Raw genomic sequence first — 20967 nt, 5'->3', positions numbered from 1 at the left:
CTAAAGAATCCTTATGATAAAGTTGGCTTGTGAAATACAGATAATGGCCATGTTGAACCCTCTATGGAAATGAGAGACACCACACAAAAGGGGACATTACTCAGGTAAGATGTGAACGAATCTGAAGAATAACACAAAAGCCAATTTTTTAGCTTTGTTTCAACCAGAGTTCCCTTGACCAGTGCTCTGTATAGTTATGTTTCCTAAGGTAAATAATGACGATAGTCATGTCCCAAGACACGGCTGTAACCCTCAAGCACTGCTGGGTTCCAACACAACTTCTCAATATTTAAAGAAAAATGGAACAGCTCCAATCACCTTAGCATTCGGCCCCCTAGCTGTGGGTGGGCCCTCCTCTTTCAGCCCTTCAAACCCGAAGCCTGAAACCATCTCTGAGTCATCCTGCGCCCCATGTCCGGTTCTGTTTTTGAACTCTCTCAAGACCACAATTCCTCTCCATGTCATCCGTGAATCTTTCTGAATGTTCACTTCTAAAGAGTGTCACCACACTCATCCAACCGTGTGGTCAGAAATCTGGGACTGAGCCCTGACATGCTATCTACGTTGCTTCCTTCTCCACACATTCAATAGATAATAACCCTTTCCTTTTTGGGTGTACTGACGCTTCCTTCTGGAGGAATCGCTTTAGCCCAGCTCCGTGCTGAGCCTCCACACCACTACCTAGACCCAGCCCCACCACCCTGCGTTGTGGGCTTCAGAGGGCTCTCAAACTGTTTCCTTTATCCTGGTCTCATCTTCATAATGCATCTAAAGGACATCCAGAAATAGCTGATCTCATCATGTCAGATTTTTTTTTTTGTCTTTACCCTTCGTCTCTTCACTAAAAGGCTAAAAGGGTTTTTCCTATCAGAAAGCCTTTCCCTATAGATAACAACTATTAACTTTGGACAAAACAGCAAATTAAGGAAGATTAAGGCAGTTGAGAAGTGAACGGAAGTGTTTGGAACACTTGAAAGTTACACTCGAAGAGAATGGTAATGGTCCAACTTTTCTTTTTTCTTAAATCTTTTTTATTTAGTTTTATGAGGTGTGTGTGTGTGTGTGTGTATCGTGTGTGGGTGGGATGTTTAATGATATTACAGATGGGAGAGCACTCCACCAATTCTCTCCCAGTTAAATTTTTAGTTAGAAATCTACAGGTTTGTCAGTTTGGACATCCAAAGGACACTGTTGGAGGAAAGCACATCCACACTGGAGTGTGAGGAGAGATGTTTTCAGAAAAGAGAAAGTCAGGGAGGCAAAGCACCCTGATTGTAACCCTTGACCAGGTATCTGGCACACTTGGAATTCTGTGTGTATGGGACAAACTCCAAAACTCTAGTAAAGACCAAAGAAAGTGAAGGAGCCTCTCCACCTCTAAAGAGACAGGGTTCATAGTTTGGACTTAGTAAACAGAACTGCTTGCTTTTTCAAGAAAACACCAAAAGCAAAACTGATCCTTTTCAAAGAGCTCATCGGAACCCACTGTTTCAACAACAAATCATCAAAGGCTCGGAGATCATAAAAAAAACACTTACACACAAATAAGCAGGCAAACATGACTCATTCTTCAAAGATGATCAATAAATACCAACCTATAGATGACATGGATGCTAGAATTAAAGTTCAAGGACTTAATGTAGCTATTGTAGTTGTACTCAAAGAAATCGATAATATTGTAAAGAGCAAAAAAGGCAATAAACCTCAAAAAGAGAAATAGAGATTGTTTTATGAGGGCAACATGGAAACTCAATAGCTTAAAACAATAACATCTAAATTTAAAATATACTAGATATATAGCCTTAACTACAGAATGAAGATGGCTGAGAAAAAAGTTAGCAAGTGTAAAAAATATATCAATATAAATTATCTAATTTTGCAAACAAAAAAAATGAGGTTATGGTCCAATGCTATAGCACACTTGCCTAGCATGCATAAAGTCAGAATTAAATCCCCAACATTACACATGCACACACAAAGTCTCACACAATCATGAAAACAAAAAACAAAATATAAAGTCCCCCAAAGGAGAAAGTAAGAGGAACTCACCCTATTCAGAAAATAATGGCTTTAAGTTCCCCCAAACATGCTGAAAAGCATACAGTTAAATTCAAGAATCCATAGAACACCAAACAAGATTAATTTAAAAATTATCATATGTAGGCATATTATAATCAGATATGTTTAAGAGGGTCTCAAAAGCAGCCAGAAAGGCTGTACTCAGTGTAGGAGAACAGTGATTAAAATTACCACTGACCTCATTGGTAACAGCAGAGACCTGGTTGGACCAAGTGCGTTAGAGTTTACAACCAAATGTCAGAGGCAAAACGACAATGAACAATATCTAACAATAACAGTTCTAAAACAATGACAAGCAAGGGCCTCCAGGCCCTTCCCTCCAGCTCCATCTCAGCCCTCCTCCTCGCTGACTCCATTCTCACCACAGAAGCCTTCCTCACGCTCACTGGAATCACCGTTCTGTCTGCTCAGCAACCTTCTTCCTTTCCACTTTTCTCTCATATCTATTCCACTCCAGCTCATCCTTCAAAAACCCTCTCTCTGGACACCTTTGCGGATTCTATAATTGCTCAGCTAGTCTGCTTCCAAATTTCCCTAGGAAATCAATAATAGCTCTCAGCTTTTCTACCGTATGAAAGTATGAAGGGCAATCAACACGTAAGGACCAGGACAATCCGGTCCTTTTGAATTCATATCATCTACCCGGCACACTTGTGAAATGAAGACAAGACCATATACAATCATGTGCAAGAGTGAGGGACCTTATGTCGACCTCTCCTATTTTTGTCTTTTCTTTTTTATTGGTCCCTGCAAGTTTGTAGTAGAAAGTATAGCTGTTGGGGTCCACATTCAGGGAGGCACGCTGAGAGTTTTCTCAGCTTCATCAACCCAATTCTCTTCTATAATTCTTATTTCTTGTAATCAAAAAAAAAAACCCACTAGAACAATCATTTGAATCTTCCTAGGATTGGATGTCCTCATTTAAAGATGGAGCCAGTGATAGGACTCGCCTCCATGCTTGGTGCATGGCCAGTGAGAAATGCTTAGTAAGTGTTGTTACCTGCTGCTGAGTCTCCCTGGTCCCTCCTACAGTCTAGCACTGTGCTTTGTAAGCACAGCCCTCACCCAGAAAATGCAATACAGCTCTTACTGGTTGCTCCTTTTAAATTATTTCAACCACTCAAAGTTGGCAAATCACATTGGTGCGTGTACATAACCATACTTTATTAATAAGAACACTTTAAGTTAACAGCCTGTCTCTTCATGGACTGAGTGTCTACTAGGCATGCTTTTGTCAATGTTTTGTAGCTTGTTTTTGAGAACATTTAGTACTTCTCTGGAAAATGTCAGATGGACTCAGAATGGATCTGTGATGGTCCCTGAGCAGATAGGTAAAAAAAAAAAAAAAAATGACACTGATCCTGCTCAACACCTGGAAATCAGCCAAGCATGCCTCATGCTTGCCACACCGGCTTCAGCTGAGCCCACCCTGAGCAGGCCTAGAGTTGGACACCTCCGTATCCCCATCTTTTTGCTGGATTGTTTTGTAACTAACAAGCCTCTTTCCTGCCCATTGCTCTCACAGAGTTCCAAAGTGGTTCATTTTTCATCTCTCTTTACCTGAGATGATCAATTAATACTTACATTGTAATCCATTATGTAAGAATTTGGGGGTGGCGGGGATCAGAGTCTGGAGGTCAGCTTGGGCTGCAAAGTGAGTTCCTGGCCAACATATATGTTAGCTGTCTCAAAAAAAAGGTCGATGAAAATCTGTTTGGATTTTGACAGAATGCCTCTCAAAAACAAAGCTGGGAGAAACATACATCAAAATCTTTTCCAATAGCATAAATTCTGGTATTTTTATGTTAAGCAAAACCAATAATCAAAACAATTCTGGACAAATTAAGTGCAGACATGGGCCACGGAAAATGATGAGCTCCTCTTCGCCATCACCCCACCCCTTAGCCACACTCTCCTACAACCTTGTAATGCATGAAGAATTGGTGTCAGTTTGGTAATAATAAATGATGAGCACAGTTAAAGTTCAAATTAGATATTCCTAAGTTAAAATTCAGGAGAAAGTACAGTAATCATCACACAATACAGAGCACAGGCCTGCTTGTAAATACAGATCATCCTGAATATATGAGCACTGTAACGAGTGAGGGGATGTGTTCCTAAAACAAATCTACTTCAATGTGTTCCTTTTTCCCTTTGCTAAAACATTTAATCACAGCCACTAATATGGCATACTTTCACTCGTTTTTTGAAGCTGAAAAACATGCCGGGATCTCGTGCGTCACAGCCTCCATGGATGACATTCTGTTTGAGGACACAGCTAGGTAAGGAGTGTTGCTCTTTCCACTTCCTGGGGATTTTCTGGTTCATTTACAGTACATGTTTATTGCACCTTGTTCATTTGGAGCCAATGATCGAGTTTCTTAGAAAACAAGAGGCACTGGACCCTCTCTAAATCAGCTAAAAAAAAATGTCCCGGCTTCCACTTGTCCTCACCTTTCTCAGTACAAATCCAGTCTCAGTTTTGCTAAGTCACTGTCAGCATGAGAGGCATTGTAGTGCCGTGCATGGCAAGCTTTCTATCATCTCGTCTGTAATGGCTCTTTCTCCCGCATGACAGATGATAATAAGGATCTCTGTGTTGGTGCGGTACAAACACTAACTCCTGTGTGTACATAAAGTAAGTTTTAAGGAACATTCTATATGTGAGAGTGTTTGTATGCTTTAGCAGCCCTTCAAGAGAGAACTTCAAGTCAGACAGTAAAACTAGAAAGACTAGTGTGGTGTATCATAGGAACTCATCGCTAACCTGTAAGAAGCATCAGCTCATATCTGTCCTTAGTCCTTTGTGGTCTTTCCCATCTGGGAATTATTCTGAAGCAATACCAGTCACGATTTGTAAATAATTCAGTAAATACTCATAAATACCAAGGTCCCTCTTAAAAACATCACATAGCCACAACCACTGCATTTGAAGTTACTGAAAGAACTCTCTTCCAGATGGGTTAAACTACCATGTGGACAGAGTCCAGTCCAGCTGCTTTCTGTGTTTGAAGATGGCATTTTAATTTTGTTGGATCTGATTGCTGTTTAAAACATTTACAAGCAGTAAGCTCAAATGTGGGGAAAGCATTTCACTCTGGGAAACTTAGTTTCTATCTCACTGCTTCTTAGGCTCCCTCCTCTCTCTTAAGTATCTACCTTTTTATCTGAGAATTACCCCTTTACATTAAAATATAAGTGAGAATTTATCCATATTCCTTAAAAAAGAAATTCCAATATGTGGTGTCACTTTCTCCACCTGTTCCATGTAAGAGTCCACCCATAAAACCATGCCAGTGCAATGCACACAGCTGTTATTATGTTTACAGATACTTTCGTATTCACTGTAGAGCTCCCTAATTCAATTGGTCATCATTACTAAACACTGAATTGCTTTTGCTATCACAGATATTAAATATATGGATTTATGTGGGGTGTATTCATATTTTTGCTAGTGTATTTTGGGCCTGGATCCCTGAAAACAGAGCTGCTTGATCAAAATGCAAATGCATAGGCCATTTTAGTCAACATTGCCTAAGTCCTCACTCTGAAGGGTTTTGTATGACTTTTATTGCTTTCTAGATTAGTTAGATGAATCTAAACATTAAGAAAAGCATTACTAAAATACTGATTTTTTTCAGACTTCCAACACAAGAATTACTTGTTTAAAGACATATATCTATGTACATAATGTAAATTCCTTCCTTTACTTCTTGTTTTCTGGCCTGGATTGTTACAGATTATGAGAGACACAGTATATAGGGCCTCAGTAGGTGCACAAAGTGATTTAGTAGATATGGCCACTCTTCCAGGAAAACCAAGTGACTTACCTCATAGACTATCTATCCTTAATGTATCTGAATGAGCCTCTCCGCTGTGGTTAAAGCAGAGCTAATTGCTAGCCTTTCTAGGAGCCCAAATACGACCATGTTTCCATGGCTTTGACTTTGAACTCAGATAAGACCAGGGTTTGAACTCTGGCCCAGCTAGCTGCTGGCTATATCATCGTTTAAGCCCAATTTCTGTTGAGAGTAAAACGAGAATCATCGTGTTAACCTCACAGGTTTATTGCTGGGTGAGTGGCATGCTGTTCGCTATGACTCAAAGCAACTTGGCATGCTGCCTTGGTTCGTGCACAGCATTCATTTTGTCACTGATGTGACCACACTGAGGAACAGCACTTCGTTTAATGACAAAGGCTTCTGTTGTGAAGTTTCAGCCGTTCCTTTGTATGCCTGTGGACTTGCTGTGTTTCCATACCTGTGCCCCCAAGTAAACCTTGCTTCATCAAGCTCAGCAGCCCTGACTCACTGACTACACCTTAGTTCCAGCAGCTCCACTAGTCAAAATTCAGTGAGCAGTGTGAGTTAGAAAGACCAGTGACTCTTCAAGGAAGGTTGGATATGCAAAGAAACTCGAAAGAAAGATTTCAGAAGGAGAAACCTTCAATATTTTTATAGCCTGGAAAAGTCGGGCAAAAGTGAGAGGTGGAGGGTTGAGAGAGGAAAGGGTTAACAACACAGCCCGGATGGAGAGGAGGTGATGGGGTGGGGTAGAGCCAAGGTGATGGGGTGGGGTAGAGAGGGAGCCATGACGAAGTAGTCAAATAGAGTCAGCTGGGATGGGGGAACAAAAGGAGCCTACGTTGGGCAGATCTTAATTTCCACTAAGATGAAGGGATCAGTGACCCAAAGTCTTGACCTCCAAGTTTTCAGAGTTCTAATAGCAGTGTGGGGTGGGTGGACTGAGGAGCAGCTCAGAGGGCCCACATCTACCTAGCAAGCTCACTGATGGCCTGGCCTGTTTCTTTACGTTTGCTGGTCTGTTTGTTTATTAGCTCAAGTTTCAAAGCAAGCATCAGTGATACAGGTCTACCTGTGTGCTTGTCTGAATTTCCTATGGGCAACAGCGGCTATACAAAAAAGTATCTATTGTGGAAAGGGTCACCTTGTACACTGTCCTTGCAAAAGCTCCTTTCTGATTAACAAGGGAGTCTGTTAACATTATGAGCGTGATTTAAATGGTTAACATCTATCCTGAAGGCCTATCTTTGCCATTAGCTTCAACCTGAGTTTTCCATATGTGAGCATTATCAGCAGGTTCAGGTGGAATTGCTTTATGCCACAGGTATCTACTAAGTTGAAAATGAAATGTGCTACGATTGATGAGACCGTTCTTTCTTCTTAAAAACAGAATTGGACAAATTATTACCATCCGAGCAAAAGTGACTCGAGCGTTCAGCACGAGCATGGAGGTGAGTGGCCCTTTCCTCGGGGCCGCCTGTTGGAGGACGCGTCTTCACGGCTTTCAGAGCGCCAAGGAGGATGCTTAGAGCATGCTTACAGCTGATAGGATCCTGAATCTCAGAAAGCCTTAAATCTGTAGTCAGACACGCGGGTGAAGGCTGAGGAGCTGATGCCCCCCACTTAACCCTGCCACTCACATTCAGTGTGACACCGTGTTCTACAGAAGGTCACACGCAAAGTGAACGTGCAAGAGGGGAGGGGCTTCCTTTTGCGTTTTGCGAACTATAGATTCTGTTTCTTACTTCTTCTTACAATACTATTACCCAAACTGTTTGTCTCCATCTCCTTACACCCCCGCCCCCTGCAGGGCAAACTAGCCAATACAACTGCAAGGGGCAATTGGTGCCTCTTGCAGGGCGAAATCTCCTGTGGGCTCTATGGGTGTCTCAGGCTTGGTGAGGCCTGCCTAGAGAGAACTCGGACGGTTCCCAGCAGTGTGGGAGATCTGGAGATATTCACTTCACAGCTCCCTGGTGCGAAGCGGTTTCCTCTGAAGTTATTCATGCTGTGCATGCTCAGATTGGTATCAAGTCATAGACCCACGGAGACCACATGCACATTTCCAGAATTTTCTCTGTATGTAGATATCTCTTTTCTGGGACCCTGCCCGACAAATTCCAGATCCCTTGTCTATTTGCTCTCTGCTTCTTCAACACAGCAGAGGTGAGTTCCCCTTCCCCGACTGTCATCTGTGAATTACCTTCAGGATGAGAGGAAATGAGACGTTCCCTTCATTTGTTTTCCTACCCTGGGGCATCACAACCCTTGTCACCGGTTTCCCATCTGTAGAAATGGTCACTTCCTGTACCTTATCTAGTTTTCTACTTCTTTTCAGAGAGTGGAATTCCATCTCACCTACTCTGCCCTAACATAGTGAATTCCCCTTGCCATGTCTCCGAGACACTTGTTCATCACACATACCTCAGTCAACTGTCCTGGTAGCTGATAATGTCTGAACTTTAACACTCCAGAGTTGTAGCTAGGCTTTTCTTGTTTGATGTTTTAGTTTATTCTTCCTTGTGTATTTCTCTGACATGAAAATCCATGTGGCTGAGGGTTGTTTATAGACGTGAAGAATGATTGGTTTGTGTCTGATTCATTAACATCCAGTTGACTTGAGATTTACCATGCAAATACAAGTTTCTGTTTTCAATTAAGTGACTTAAAGTGGGTCATGGGTTATTGATTTTTTTTTTTTTTTTTTTTTTTTTGGTTTTTCGAGACAGGGTTTCTCTGTGTAGCTTTGCGCCTTTCCTGGAACTCGCTTTGGAGACCAGGCTGGCCTCGAACTCACAGAGATCCGCCTGGCTCTGCCTCCCGAGTGCTGGGATTAAAGGCGTGCGCCACCACCGCCCGGCTATTGATTATTTTTGTACATGGTGTTCCTGGCGAGGATGTAGAAATATGTGTACTTTATCATTCATTACTCAGTGCTGAACTGAGATGTCCCAGGTTGTCCATTATTCTCAGAAGATAGTATTGCTTATCTGGGTGAGATATGCGAGAGCGTTTATTAGTCCAAATCTAGAGACCTTTTTCTGTGGCGTGCAAGTCTGCAGAGCTAGCTTCAGGACTCCTCACACGGAGGGAGAGTCACCCCCGGCAGAGTCCTTACAAAATGCCTTAGTCACTTGCTGACTGCTCCAGAAAAAAACCAAACCAAGGAAACCAAGCCGCAGCTAACAGCAATTCCGACCTGTTATTGTGGGGTATAAAATGTAGCAACTAAAGGTTAAAAACAGTGATAGTTTCTCTCACGGTAGGCTGTCTTGCCCTTGAGAGAGAGTTCACTCAAATATGATTTTCAAATGTTTATTGAAGCAAGGCAAACTTTTAAGAATTAGAGTGTAGAGCTTCAAATGCAACATGATAAATTTATAATGTATGTAAACATTGATGCGTACCTTGTATATACATTTATAAAACACATATGTAATATTGCATGTATGTATGTAATATTACATTGTATACATGTAATAGAGCATATGTGTAACAGGAAGAAATTAACCTAAAAGTTAGTTAAGTATTTCCTCTGGGTAATGGGCTGATATAATGTATTCTAGATAGCTAGATCCCAGCTATTTTTCATGGTAAGTGTGTGTATTCCCACATTCGGAAGAGTTTCATTTGTCATAGTATAGAGCTCATCACTGAAGAAATAGCATCACTGAAAGATAAACTAAAATGCCGATGTCACTTAAAAACTGGAAGGCAGGGTGGAGAAGTATGCAACTGCATTTTGCACGTTGCAATTGAATCTCTTATCTGGGTGACTGACGGTTTGTTTTTCTTTCCTTCAGATCAGTATCAAGGTCATAGTACAGGACAAGTTCACCGGCGCTGAGAAGCTCCTCTGTGTGGCTTTCTCTACGTTTGTGGCTAAACCAGTTGGAAAAGAAAAGGTAAATTTCCCACGTGAACAGATACCCTTCTTGTAAGCCAGGGACATAGGAATAACTGCTTCCTAATTATTTTTTTCCTTATTGTAAGACTCACGTCCTCAATATTTTTTTATTCATTGATATTTATTGGTATTATTCTGTGGTTACATCATAGAACTGAAGAGGAACATCTTTTGAGAGTAATATCTTAAAGGGAAAAACGTACCAGCTTTATGAAGGAGAAAAACAGTGTTTTAAATTATCCAAAAGTTATATCTACTTCTTAAAAATATTGCTTACTGGATTAGTTCTTTTTTTGGTTATGAAGTTCAAAATTAAGTTGGACTTTTTCTCTTTTTTTAAGCAGGAAAAATTCGGCAAGTAGTTGAAAGTCATGGTCCAATCATTTTTTAGACCTTCAGGAAAGTATCAAAGTTGCTGAGTTAGTAAAATTTAAAAATAAACTTCAGGGCATCTGGGCTGAAAACATCCTTGAAAGGAATATTGTGTCCTTGTACGTTGCTCAGCTCCCACCCAGCCAGAGCCTAGCTCTACCTCAACGTAGGATGCCAAGATTTCCTCCAGGTTGCTTCTATTTCAGACCTAGGGGAACTCGACACACTTGAAAACTATAATAATTCAAATTATAATGCGAGTGTGTCACTCAAGAATGATTAAAGAAGCAGGTGAAGGTGGCTTCTCCTAATCACTTGCCAATGACGAGGCCTACTGCTCACTCTTCCCTGGTGCCTGTGATCTTTCCCATAACGGTCACACAGCTATGCCAACACAGCTTGGACAAAGTCATGCTCCACTGCAGCCAGCCAAGGGGACCACTGAGCCATGCTTTACAGCTGCTCCAAGCCTAGGCTGATGGCACAGCTGGGCTAGATCACCACCATGCTTGGCTGGCAGGTGACCCCACAGAATTTTGGTACCTGTAATTCTGTAATATAGGCCTCATATTATAAATGTGCCTCAGGCCAATCCCCATTGCTGAGGGGATACTTTCCAAACTGAAGTGCACATCTATCTGCTAATTACATTATCGAGACAATGAAAATGCTGCTTCCTGGGACATAAGTTGGACCTTGTAAGTCATTGATAAAGCATCACAGAGACCCTGTGTTCATGAAAATCTAAGCAGTGAGAGAGGTCTTGTCAGCCTTTAGATTCTTCTTGATTCTCTCGAAAATCTTTAAACTTTTCAGAATGAGAGTGTCATGGGGTGGGTACAGAGTTCCCACACTTGACAGCAAATGACAGGATGGAGAATCCATCACCATCCTTTGCTTCACATGAAAGAAGAGGCCATATTTTCCCCCTCCAGCCTCATACTTCTCATTCTAGATTTAAGAATAAGTGGAATAGGTACATGTTGGCACACCTCAATCCCATCTCTACAGAGACAAGAACTGGCTTCCAGGAGCCACTCTGGGAAGCCAGCTACCTTATGGTGTTATGACAACTAGCTACTTCAGTCAACATAAATGGGAAAGCATCTTTCCCAGATCAACTCATTTTCTAGTTGGTACCTTCTTATTTGATAGCACATTATGTGGAGAGGCATGAAAGGCTGTAGTTTGGTTTGAACCACAAGAAATACCAGACTCTATCCCAAGTGAGTTCATTCCAGGACAAAACTGGCAATGATTAACAAGATTTGGTTCAACAGTTGCACAGAGCAAGTAATTAGAAGGGCCCACAAAACTATACTGTGTAAAAGTGAGGCAGCAGAAGGATGGCCTGTGACCTTCAGAGGGCATCAGCTTCTAGGCAGCGCTTGCTCTCAAGTTTATTTTTAGGCACACAAAATGTACTTCATGGACTAGGAATCATCATGTCAGATGCAAGGGTCTTCTTTTCAGAGGAGGCAAGGTACAAATTTCCCAGGCTACCTAATATATTCTGCTGATCATGCAACCAAAATGTGACATTGCAGAGAGTCTCTGTCAATCTACATATTCCTGACAAATGGGACAGGCAACCCAGGGAGCCTTGGACTTTAAACAGCACATTACAAGTCACTAGATTTTTCACCTTTATCTGGGTAAAGGGTCAGGTTCAGACCGGAAGTATCTTGGAGCTGCCAAGACCTTTCACACACAGAACCAGCACATGGGCATCTGTAGGGGAGCTGGAGCCTGGACATTGCATCCCAGGATTCGGGAGGGCAGCTGAAGCGTTACACTGACATATTGATTTTTTCAGTTTACCTAGTAGACACTGTTTTGACCATGTGATGAAATATCCAAATCAGGAATATCTCTCGATATAAGATGTTTTCTCTAGAAGGACTTTATTACCTCCCCTTGATATCTTAATTTAAAAAAAAGGAAAAATTATCAACATAAATTCAGTGGAATTATAGTCCCACACCTTATTCATTGATTTCATATTTTATAGAATTTACACATATATTAATTTTTATTGAAAATAGATTTTTGTCTCCGACAATATATCCTGACCACAGTTTCCCCTCCCTCTGCTGCTCCAAGCTCCCCACACCTGTCCTATACTCCATATCCACTCCCCCTCCATTTCCTCTTCAGAAAAGAGCAGGCCTTCAAGAGACAACAGCCAAACAGGACAAAACATGATGCAATAAGACAAGGCAAAAGCCCTCCTAGATTCTATGATCCCACAGAAAACTTATAAAATGAGAAAAATAAACAAGGATGGCTTTCAAATGAGAAATAACAAAACCTATTTTGATATTTTTTTTTTAAAGATTTATTTATTTATAATGTATACAATGTTCTGCCTGCGTGTACACCTGCAGGCCAGAAGAGGGCACCAGATCTCATTATTGATGGTTGTGAGCCACCATGTGGTTGCTGGAAATTGAACTCAGGACCTCAGGAAGAAGAGCCAGTGCTCTTAACCTCTGAGCCATCTCTCCAGCCCCTATTTTGATCTTTTAATTGAAAACATTTGAAGACAAATTTTCACCAGAATGTTTCCTGGAAACACCCATAAATAGTCTATTTACTTGAGTTAAAAAAACCATATGGAGAGCCGGGCGGTGGTGGCGCACGCCTTTAATCCCAGCACTCGGGAGGCAGAGCCAGGCGGATCTCTGTGAGTTCGAGGCCAGCCTGGGCTACCAAGTGAGTCCCAGGAAAGGCGCAAAGCTACACAGAGAAACCCTGTCTCGAAAAACCAAAAAAAAAAAAAAAAAAGCCATATGGTATGTCGTCTGCTTTTGCAGAATTCACACTGGGCATCTATAATTTAAGGAAGCAGTGTAAGATAAATCCGAAGATAAACTTTCTCCCTCCAGGTCCATTTAAAACCGGTCCCGCTTCAGACGGAGCAAGACCAAGTACAGCACAGTCTGGCGTCGGAGAGAAGGAGAGTTCGCCTACAGCATGAGAATACCTTCAACAACATCATGAAGGAAAGCGGCAGGTTCGATGGTGGGTGCGTCTACACAGAGGAACTTTCTATGGCATGGTGCAGGAAGGTGCTTTCTTAGAGCACATGCTTTCACAATGCAGCTTGGATGAGGCTAGACCTGTTTCCTGACAGACCCAGGCAGTAGGGAAGAAAAGGACTGGGCTGGAATTGCTCTGGAGGAGAGAGTGGGAGACAAGAGATGAGGTCTTGGTGGTTATTAGCCAGCAAGCCCTTAGCAGCATGGGGGATGAAGGGATGGTGACCAGGACACATTGATACGGAACTTCCCAGATCACTAAGCATTTTCTCAACCAGGACTTCATAGTCATTCACATTCACATTCACAGTCATATACCTTCTCAACACAGAAGGAAACTCCAAGCAGGAAGAAGCCTGCTGGAGGACCCCTACAATAAGAAAGGAAGGGAAAGCGTTCATTAATATTTCCTAGTGCTTCCCACACCCACAGTGTTTTACCGCAGTGGTTTCCTGAGCTCTTTGATGTCATAGTTCCCCTTCCGAGTCTTTGGTCTTTCTCTTTATTTGACTCCATCTTGAAAACCCCAAGAGAGACCACAGTAGGATAGAGGAGATGGAGTGAGCCAGCCCAGGGAGCTGGAGAAGCCGACAGACGCTCCAACTCCCCTGACTCTGAAGGAGAGCATGGAAAAGGGGAAAAGGAAGAAGAGGACGGGAGTAGATCAAGATAGAATGGGGAGAAGGGAGAGGACAAGGACACATGCAAAGGCCAGAGATAAGAAGAGGAGATAGCATGTCAGAAGTATGGAGGCCTCGTGCTGACCAAGAGGCATTATCAGGGTCATGGGACAACCCCACAGAAGCCCACTGGATATGAGAGAAAATGTCCAAGATTTCTGCCTTGAGAGGATGGTTCTAGTTCAGTCTTCAGGACCCTCCAGGTCGATGGCATTGTTTACCAGAACAGAAAATCTTGATCACGACTCAAGGCTGATCAGGATGGTTGGTATGGTCATTATTGAAGTAGAAGTTGACTTTAGGAAAAAGAGCATTCATGTTGATGTTGTACTTCACAGTTCCTGAATATTGGTATGATGTGATGACCTCATAAAGGGCAATGTCCACTATCAGTTACGGAAGTAGAGACTTCATCATTAAATTTACAATGCTTTGAAGAGTCTCTTTTAAAAGATGGTCTTGATTCTAAGATGCGTTTAGATGCATTTTTCCTAAAGACTGAAGTCACTGAACCATGATAATATTCCTAAGGCAGACCAGGCAACTACTAATAAAAAACAAAACCAAAAGGCCATCAGCCCAAGTCCACCTTGTTGTCTTCTCACCACAAAACTCCAGGAAGGAAATGGGATGACAAAGTCCCTCACATCTGCTTCAGTCTTAACTCAGGGAAATGCCAGTCGTTAATGTGGCTCTTAATGAGTCTGTGCAGTTACCCAGCCTTCACTGGCCTTCCTTTTTACATAATCATTTTCTTCAAAAAAATGCTTCTGTCCTTACTGCGGTTACAGCACCTGAGTTTTTAAGGGGAATGTAGGAATAAGTCACCGAAGAGTCACAAGGTTCTTTGGTAATTTCAGAAGGAAGTTCTGACATCTGTGTGTATTTATCCCGAATCTTGCGAGAACATGCTTGACCCTCCCCAGCCACCGCTCTCACATCAAGGTCTCATGGATCATTTTCTAGCGTTTTAACTTGACAACTCTAGAGAAGAGTTCTCCTGAGGAAGAAGACATCCCTGGGCTGAGTGAGGGGCTGGTCAGGTGGTCTGGTACTAACTGGAAGAATTGAATGTGTGATTGTGGATGGGATCATGTACTGTCTTGTAGATGTCTGACTCCTTCCCTCTCAGCATCAAGAAAGAAAGAACCTGTCAACTGCTTAGTTCCATCTAGTACAGATGTATTACACTCCTGCCATGTGCAAGGAACATGCTTGCCATAAGAGGCAAAAAAGATGAGTAATGCAAGGTCGTTGCACTTGACAAACCCATATCCTAGTGCTGGGTACATGAATAGTTCCAAAATAATGTAGACAGTGATCAAAGAATTGGGCCCCAGATTCTGTGGGCCCAGGGGAGGACCCCTGAGAGGGTCCAGAACGATTGAGGGAGATGCTGTGTTAAGGAAAAGGAATTAAACAAAATCTCATTGCCATCCAGTTTAATTTTCCTTGGAGGCTGATCAGAGCAGATCCATGGTTGCTTCAATTTAGAATTACAAATGTTTTAAAGCTTTTCTCACTGATTTAACTTAATCTATCCCAACACAGATCATCCTATATTCTTTTCAATGAAGCAACTGTTCTTCTAACTCTATCATATCAATCTGATCTTAATTTTGGAAATATTACTGACTTCCATGTCACCAATGATACCACAGAACTTAGAGGCAATTTTCTTCAAGAAAGAACGATGGACTGTGGTCTGTCTGCTTCCTGTCCCTTAGGTCTCAGAGAGTCTGGTTTTGATTCAGAAACATGTTCTAAAAGAAGGTAGACAGGTTATCATTAGTGAACTAAGACAGATGTTCTCAACCTGTGGGTCGCAACCCCTTTGAGAGTCAAATGACCTTTTCCCAAGGATCACATATCAGATATCCTGCATATTAGATATTTACATTATGGTTCATAACAGCATCAAAATTGCAGTTATGAAATAGCAACAAAAATAGTTGTGTGGTTGGGGGTCACCACAGCATGAGGAACTGTATGAAAGGGTCGCAGCGTTAGGAAGGTTGAGAACCACTGAACTAAGGGATCTATAACATCATCAGACTGATTAAGCCGTCTTCACCCTTTAAGGTGCTGCATGAGAGAAGTGAGTAGTGTTAGAATACTGGGAAAGTTGATTCCAGACTCTATGTTTTCATAAGAAAAGTGGAAAAAATGAGATTAGGTCTGTAAGAGGATGGTTGGAATGTGTTATTGTACCACTGGATCACTAAGGGTGAGGAGAACTAAATTTTGAGTTATTTGTCATATAAAATCAGATCTTCAGAGCATTCTCCTGGTTGAACCTTTCTGGATGTGCAGAATGAAAACAAGAGCTGGAATAAAATGACCTGAATTCAGGTCAAAGTTCTCGATCTAAAAAATACAGAACAAATGTGAAATTGACCAACAAAATGATGAAACAATACCTTCAAAACATTCAAGGGACAACCATTGAACTTGATCACTTGGCTTACAGAATGAGGTTTGTTTATATATACTCTCCACTGTAGTCAGGTCTGTGATCCTGAACTGTTCACTGGACCTGGGGATGCTCTATTTTTTTCTCCATTGATTGGCTATTATCTACAAGAAGACACACTTGCACACAAAAGATACTTACCCTCAGTTCACTTCTGCATGCGTGCCCTGGCTGATGCCTGTATGCATATAAACTGACCACGGAGGGATTCTGCAATGTTCTTTGTGTGTGCTACATATGTCTTCAGAGAAGTGAATAACATTTTCTTTAGCTGTCCCTTGGAAAAGAGGAAACTACCTACTTATGGGTGGGTTTTTTTTATGACAATTCTCAGATTCTAAGCTCTCCTATTAATTTTTTATTTTGTAATTATTTCATAATCATTTAAAAACAGATGGTACATTTTCAGGGTAAGGAGTTTACAAAGTGAGAGGCGTACAGTTAAAAAATAAGTCTTCCTCCAACTTGTGCTATATGAAGTCATGTATATACTATGGTAGTAGAAGAGTTAAGTGCTTAGATTGTTAATCATTTTATAATATAGTTTATAGTTAGTTTCTAATAAACTAAGTTAATACTTTCTCTTGAATAAAAATATACCATTTGGACAAGCAATATTGAACTGAAAATATCTCAATCAGCACTAACTCATCATGTTTTTAGAATCTCATCTAATAAAATCAATTTTGCAATCAGAGAGCAGGGTACGGTGGCATGCACCTGAATCCCAGATACTCTCTGGGCTGATGCAGAGATTGTTTGAACTCGGGAGTTCCGAGCCAGCCTGCACAGCATAACAAGATCCCATTTCAGAAAAATAGAAAGTTGAAAATAAATAGAAGTTAGAAGAGGTTAAGATTTTTATATGTCTTTAAAATCAGACAGAAAATAAAACAGTTTTGTTTATCATAATGTGGTAGACTTGACAATCTGAGGAAAATCTACAGATTGCTTGTAAATCTGTCTCAGCAGTCAGAAAGGAAGAGAAAACATGGACACAGACGAAGGCTTGAGAACACCAAAGAAGCAGAGAGACTGTGCCCAACCCAGCATTGGCTCTGGGACCTGCAGGTACCCAAGGCCACAGACTGGGGGAAGAGTCAGGCACTTGTTGTAAGTGAAGGATGAACCAGGATATCATGAGGAGCTGCTGTCCTCCAGGGACTCTCCATGAGTCCTTTAGAAAAGCCTCACCTTCAGAGATCTCTGGTGGGTGCCTTTCTCTCTTGACATTAACCTTGGGTGGCATGGGGGGAGTCATTCCCTTTGAGAATCCAGTCCCAAATTTATCTCCATGCAGAGTTGGTGCTAGAAATACACAAGCAGCCTGTGTAGAAGCAGGTCACATGACTGCTAGTGTACTATGGACCTATTCTAGGCCCCCTGTTATTGCAACAGCATATAAAATCCACTGTGGATAAGAGACTGGCCAAGCTTTGGGGACTTCCACAATTTCCTGGCAACAGGACTTCCATTGAAATCTCACAAAGACTGAAATCAATAAAGATCCAAAGATCTAGAAGTGACACCAGAACCACAAAGTTTGAAGGAGGTCCATCAAGACTATTTCATAGAAGATGACGGAGTAACAAGGTCACTGTAACTTACAGAGTAAGAGGGGCTTGAGTGCCCATCAGACATGAGACCTTAGAGGCAATGTGCAGTGCCATTACTTACTTAATTAGATGAAAAAGAAAAGAGAATCAAAAGTGTGATTCAAGATCAAAGTGATCATCTAAAATGTTTGACAAAGAAACAAGGGGACTGTGTAGTGATGTATTGTGTCCCCCAATATTGTACACCCTAATAAAGTTTATCTGAGGATCAGAGAAAGAAGCCAGCCACGTTCTCACCACTTGGAGATCCTCGGCCAAAGAGACCTACTTCCTGTATACCCATGCCTATATGCCTTTCTGTTCTGCCATCTTATTTCCTCTCTCCGACCAGCTACATTACTTCCTTTTCCTGCCTAGCTCTGTCGTTTCCTGTCTGCCTGTACAGACTTCCAGACCTTTATGGTTAGTGCTGGGATTAAAGGTATGTACCACCACACCTGGCTCTGTTCCCAGTGTGGCCTTGAACTCACAGAGATCCAGTCAGATCTCTGCCTTCTGAGTGATAGGATTAAAGGTGTGTGCTACCATTGCCTGACCTCTATGTTTACTATGGCTGGCTTTTCCTCTGATCCTCAGATAAACTTTATTAGGGTGCACAATATTGGGGGACACAATACATCACCACATTTCCCCTTTTTTGTCTAAAATAAAAAATAAAAAGTGTTATAACTAATATAAGAAAAAGTATATACAATAAGTGCAATAACTATATACAGTATATATAAGCAATAAATACATCAACAATGTCTAGTCCATTTGCATTTGACAATTTCAGAGAAAATACTTCATTATCCATCCTGTTTTGGTGAATTGAAAGAACTGTATCTAATTTATCTTCTATCCTAATTTGCATTACCAAACTATGTTTTGATGTCTTTCAAACTTATACACTTTACACCTCTTAGTGAGTTTCTTTTCTGAATTTCTTAATGAAGAAAACTATAACTATAGTAATATAATCTTCAACTCCCTCAGAGACCTGAGAAGGCAATAACATTACCTAGTAAAACAGGAAGTACAAACAAGTGACTTTCAAAAAATGTGAGTTATGACAGAAACAGCCAGCTACCTGGACAGTCACCCAAGGTTTCTCTGCAATATTGGGGCATCATCTTCGGCCTACAGGCTTAGCATATCTGACAGACTCATCTGTGAAGCAGGATTTTCTAAAGAGCTTTCCTACCTTGTCTTGGCAAGGACTGGCAGTCCTTTGTGTTGTGTCCTGCTTGTCCATTTGGGACTGTCAGCAGTTGATTCGAAGGCACTTACTTGCCCAGGGGCTAACTTTTGCCACAGTGGAAGTTACCTCCATGTGGAGTTTCTTCAATGCCCATCATTTTCTCTGAAGTAGATTGGTGCTGCCAGGAGCAGACATGTCTCATAGTCATAAAAAAAGAAAGAAAAAATCTGTCATTAAAACATCTTAAATGCCATATTCTGTAGATCTCAGAAGGGTTTGAACATGACCTGTCTATCTAAAATATATCTCTGCTTGACCTTGAAAAATGCCTAATATGACTACAAGTTTGATTGTAATGACTGACTACTAACTTTTATTTCTTTATATCCTAATAGTTGGTAATAATAACTTTCAAGGATTAGCAAATTGCATTACATTACATTGTTAAATGAACTGTATAGGTACAATATCTTGAACAAGATTAGAAATATATGTACAATATTTTCTAACAAAATCAATCTCAAATTTGTATCAATATACATAATTTGTATACAATATAAAAAATCCAATCTAATGAAAATATTTAAAACTAGTAGTTGCCTTTTAAAAGTAGATTCAATAATCTACCTTTTTAAATATATATCATGTCTATATCCTCTCTTTTTTCTTTTCAAAGTAGATTCAATAGTCTGCCTTTTTTTTTTTTTTTTGGATTTTCGAGACAGGGTTTCTCTGTGTAGCTTTGCGCCTTTCCTGGGACTCACTTGGTAGCCCAGGCTGGCCTCAAACTCACAGAGATCCGCCTGGCTCTGCCTCCCGAGTGCTGGGATTAAAGGCGTGCGCCACCACCGCCCGGCTCAATAGTCTGCCTTTTATTCTATCATCTCTATGCTTTTTTTTTCAGAGTAGATTCAATAATCTACCTCTTACCTATATCCTCCTTTTCCTTTTTCTTTTTGTTTCTTTTTTCAAACAAGAACCTTAAATCTAGTCTGCTTTGTTTAGCCTTTTTCCTGACCATTAACAATAACAACTTGTAACCAACCATCCCAAACAATGACAATTATCCAAAACCCATAGAAAGACCAAAAACCACCCAACCCACCTCTTAGGAATGTGGGTGTCATGTTCTTAAAATTACTTCTTGCTGTTTGGGGGTGAAGGCATCTTTAGGGGATCCTGAAAAGAAAAATCTGGAGTTAATTGTCAAGTCCTGGGAGTAGAAGCTGTATCATTTGTTGTCCAGTTTCTGCATATTGCAAAAGTGCAGGGCTTATCTCAAGTCCTTGCTCAAGTAGTCTGTGAGGTTGGATCATCTCAGCTAGCCATCTTGAAATTGTCCTGAGCAGTTTGTAGTCCAAAGTTGATCTTTGGGTGGTGTTTGTCAGCTTAGTGGTATTATTATTGTCCCGATGTAATCATCATTGTGGTACCACATTATCTTTTTGGAGACGTTAGGTTTGTTGTTAGGTGTGGTCATAATTCCCTGCAGAAAACTGATAGAGACTCAAACACAAAAACATGTACAGGCAGCTAGATGAAGCCTTTTTTCTAGAACTAGTTAGTACTCTATATGTCCATTAATACCATGACAAAAGTTAAAATATATATATGTTAATCTTATAAATTTTGATATAAAATGCATACCTTAAGAAAAATTTTAAAGAGTCAAAATAAATCCAAAGAATTATGAGATTAGTGGCAATAGAATAGTCCCTTAATTTTGGTTTTCTTCTGTCCCATATCAGATGGCTCTTATGACATGATACAGAGATTTTACATTTTCTTTTAACAAGCATGCTTTGGTTTAGAGAAG

The 20967-nt window shown here is 40.9% G+C and overlaps 1 protein-coding gene across 1 annotated transcript in view; it reads left to right on the top strand.

Annotated features, from left to right (window-relative positions):
- The window catches only part of Acot12 (acyl-CoA thioesterase 12), a 41372-nt gene that overhangs the window by 2646 nt on the left and 17759 nt on the right, over positions 1 to 20967 (top strand). Inside the window, exons 2-5 of the mRNA XM_052742846.1 lie at positions 4292 to 4361; positions 7273 to 7333; positions 9686 to 9787; positions 13050 to 13185. Coding sequence (XP_052598806.1) covers positions 4292 to 4361; positions 7273 to 7333; positions 9686 to 9787; positions 13050 to 13185 — 369 coding nt within the window. The remainder of the gene's footprint in view (positions 1 to 4291; positions 4362 to 7272; positions 7334 to 9685; positions 9788 to 13049; positions 13186 to 20967) is intronic.

Source organism: Peromyscus californicus, unplaced genomic scaffold (genome assembly GCF_007827085.1).
Source record: "Peromyscus californicus insignis strain IS unplaced genomic scaffold, ASM782708v3 Scaffold_18__1_contigs__length_77618521, whole genome shotgun sequence".
Classification (NCBI taxonomy): Eukaryota; Metazoa; Chordata; class Mammalia; order Rodentia; family Cricetidae; genus Peromyscus; species Peromyscus californicus.
Note: the sequence above shows the minus strand (reverse complement) of the source record. Positions and strands in the feature narration are given on the sequence as shown.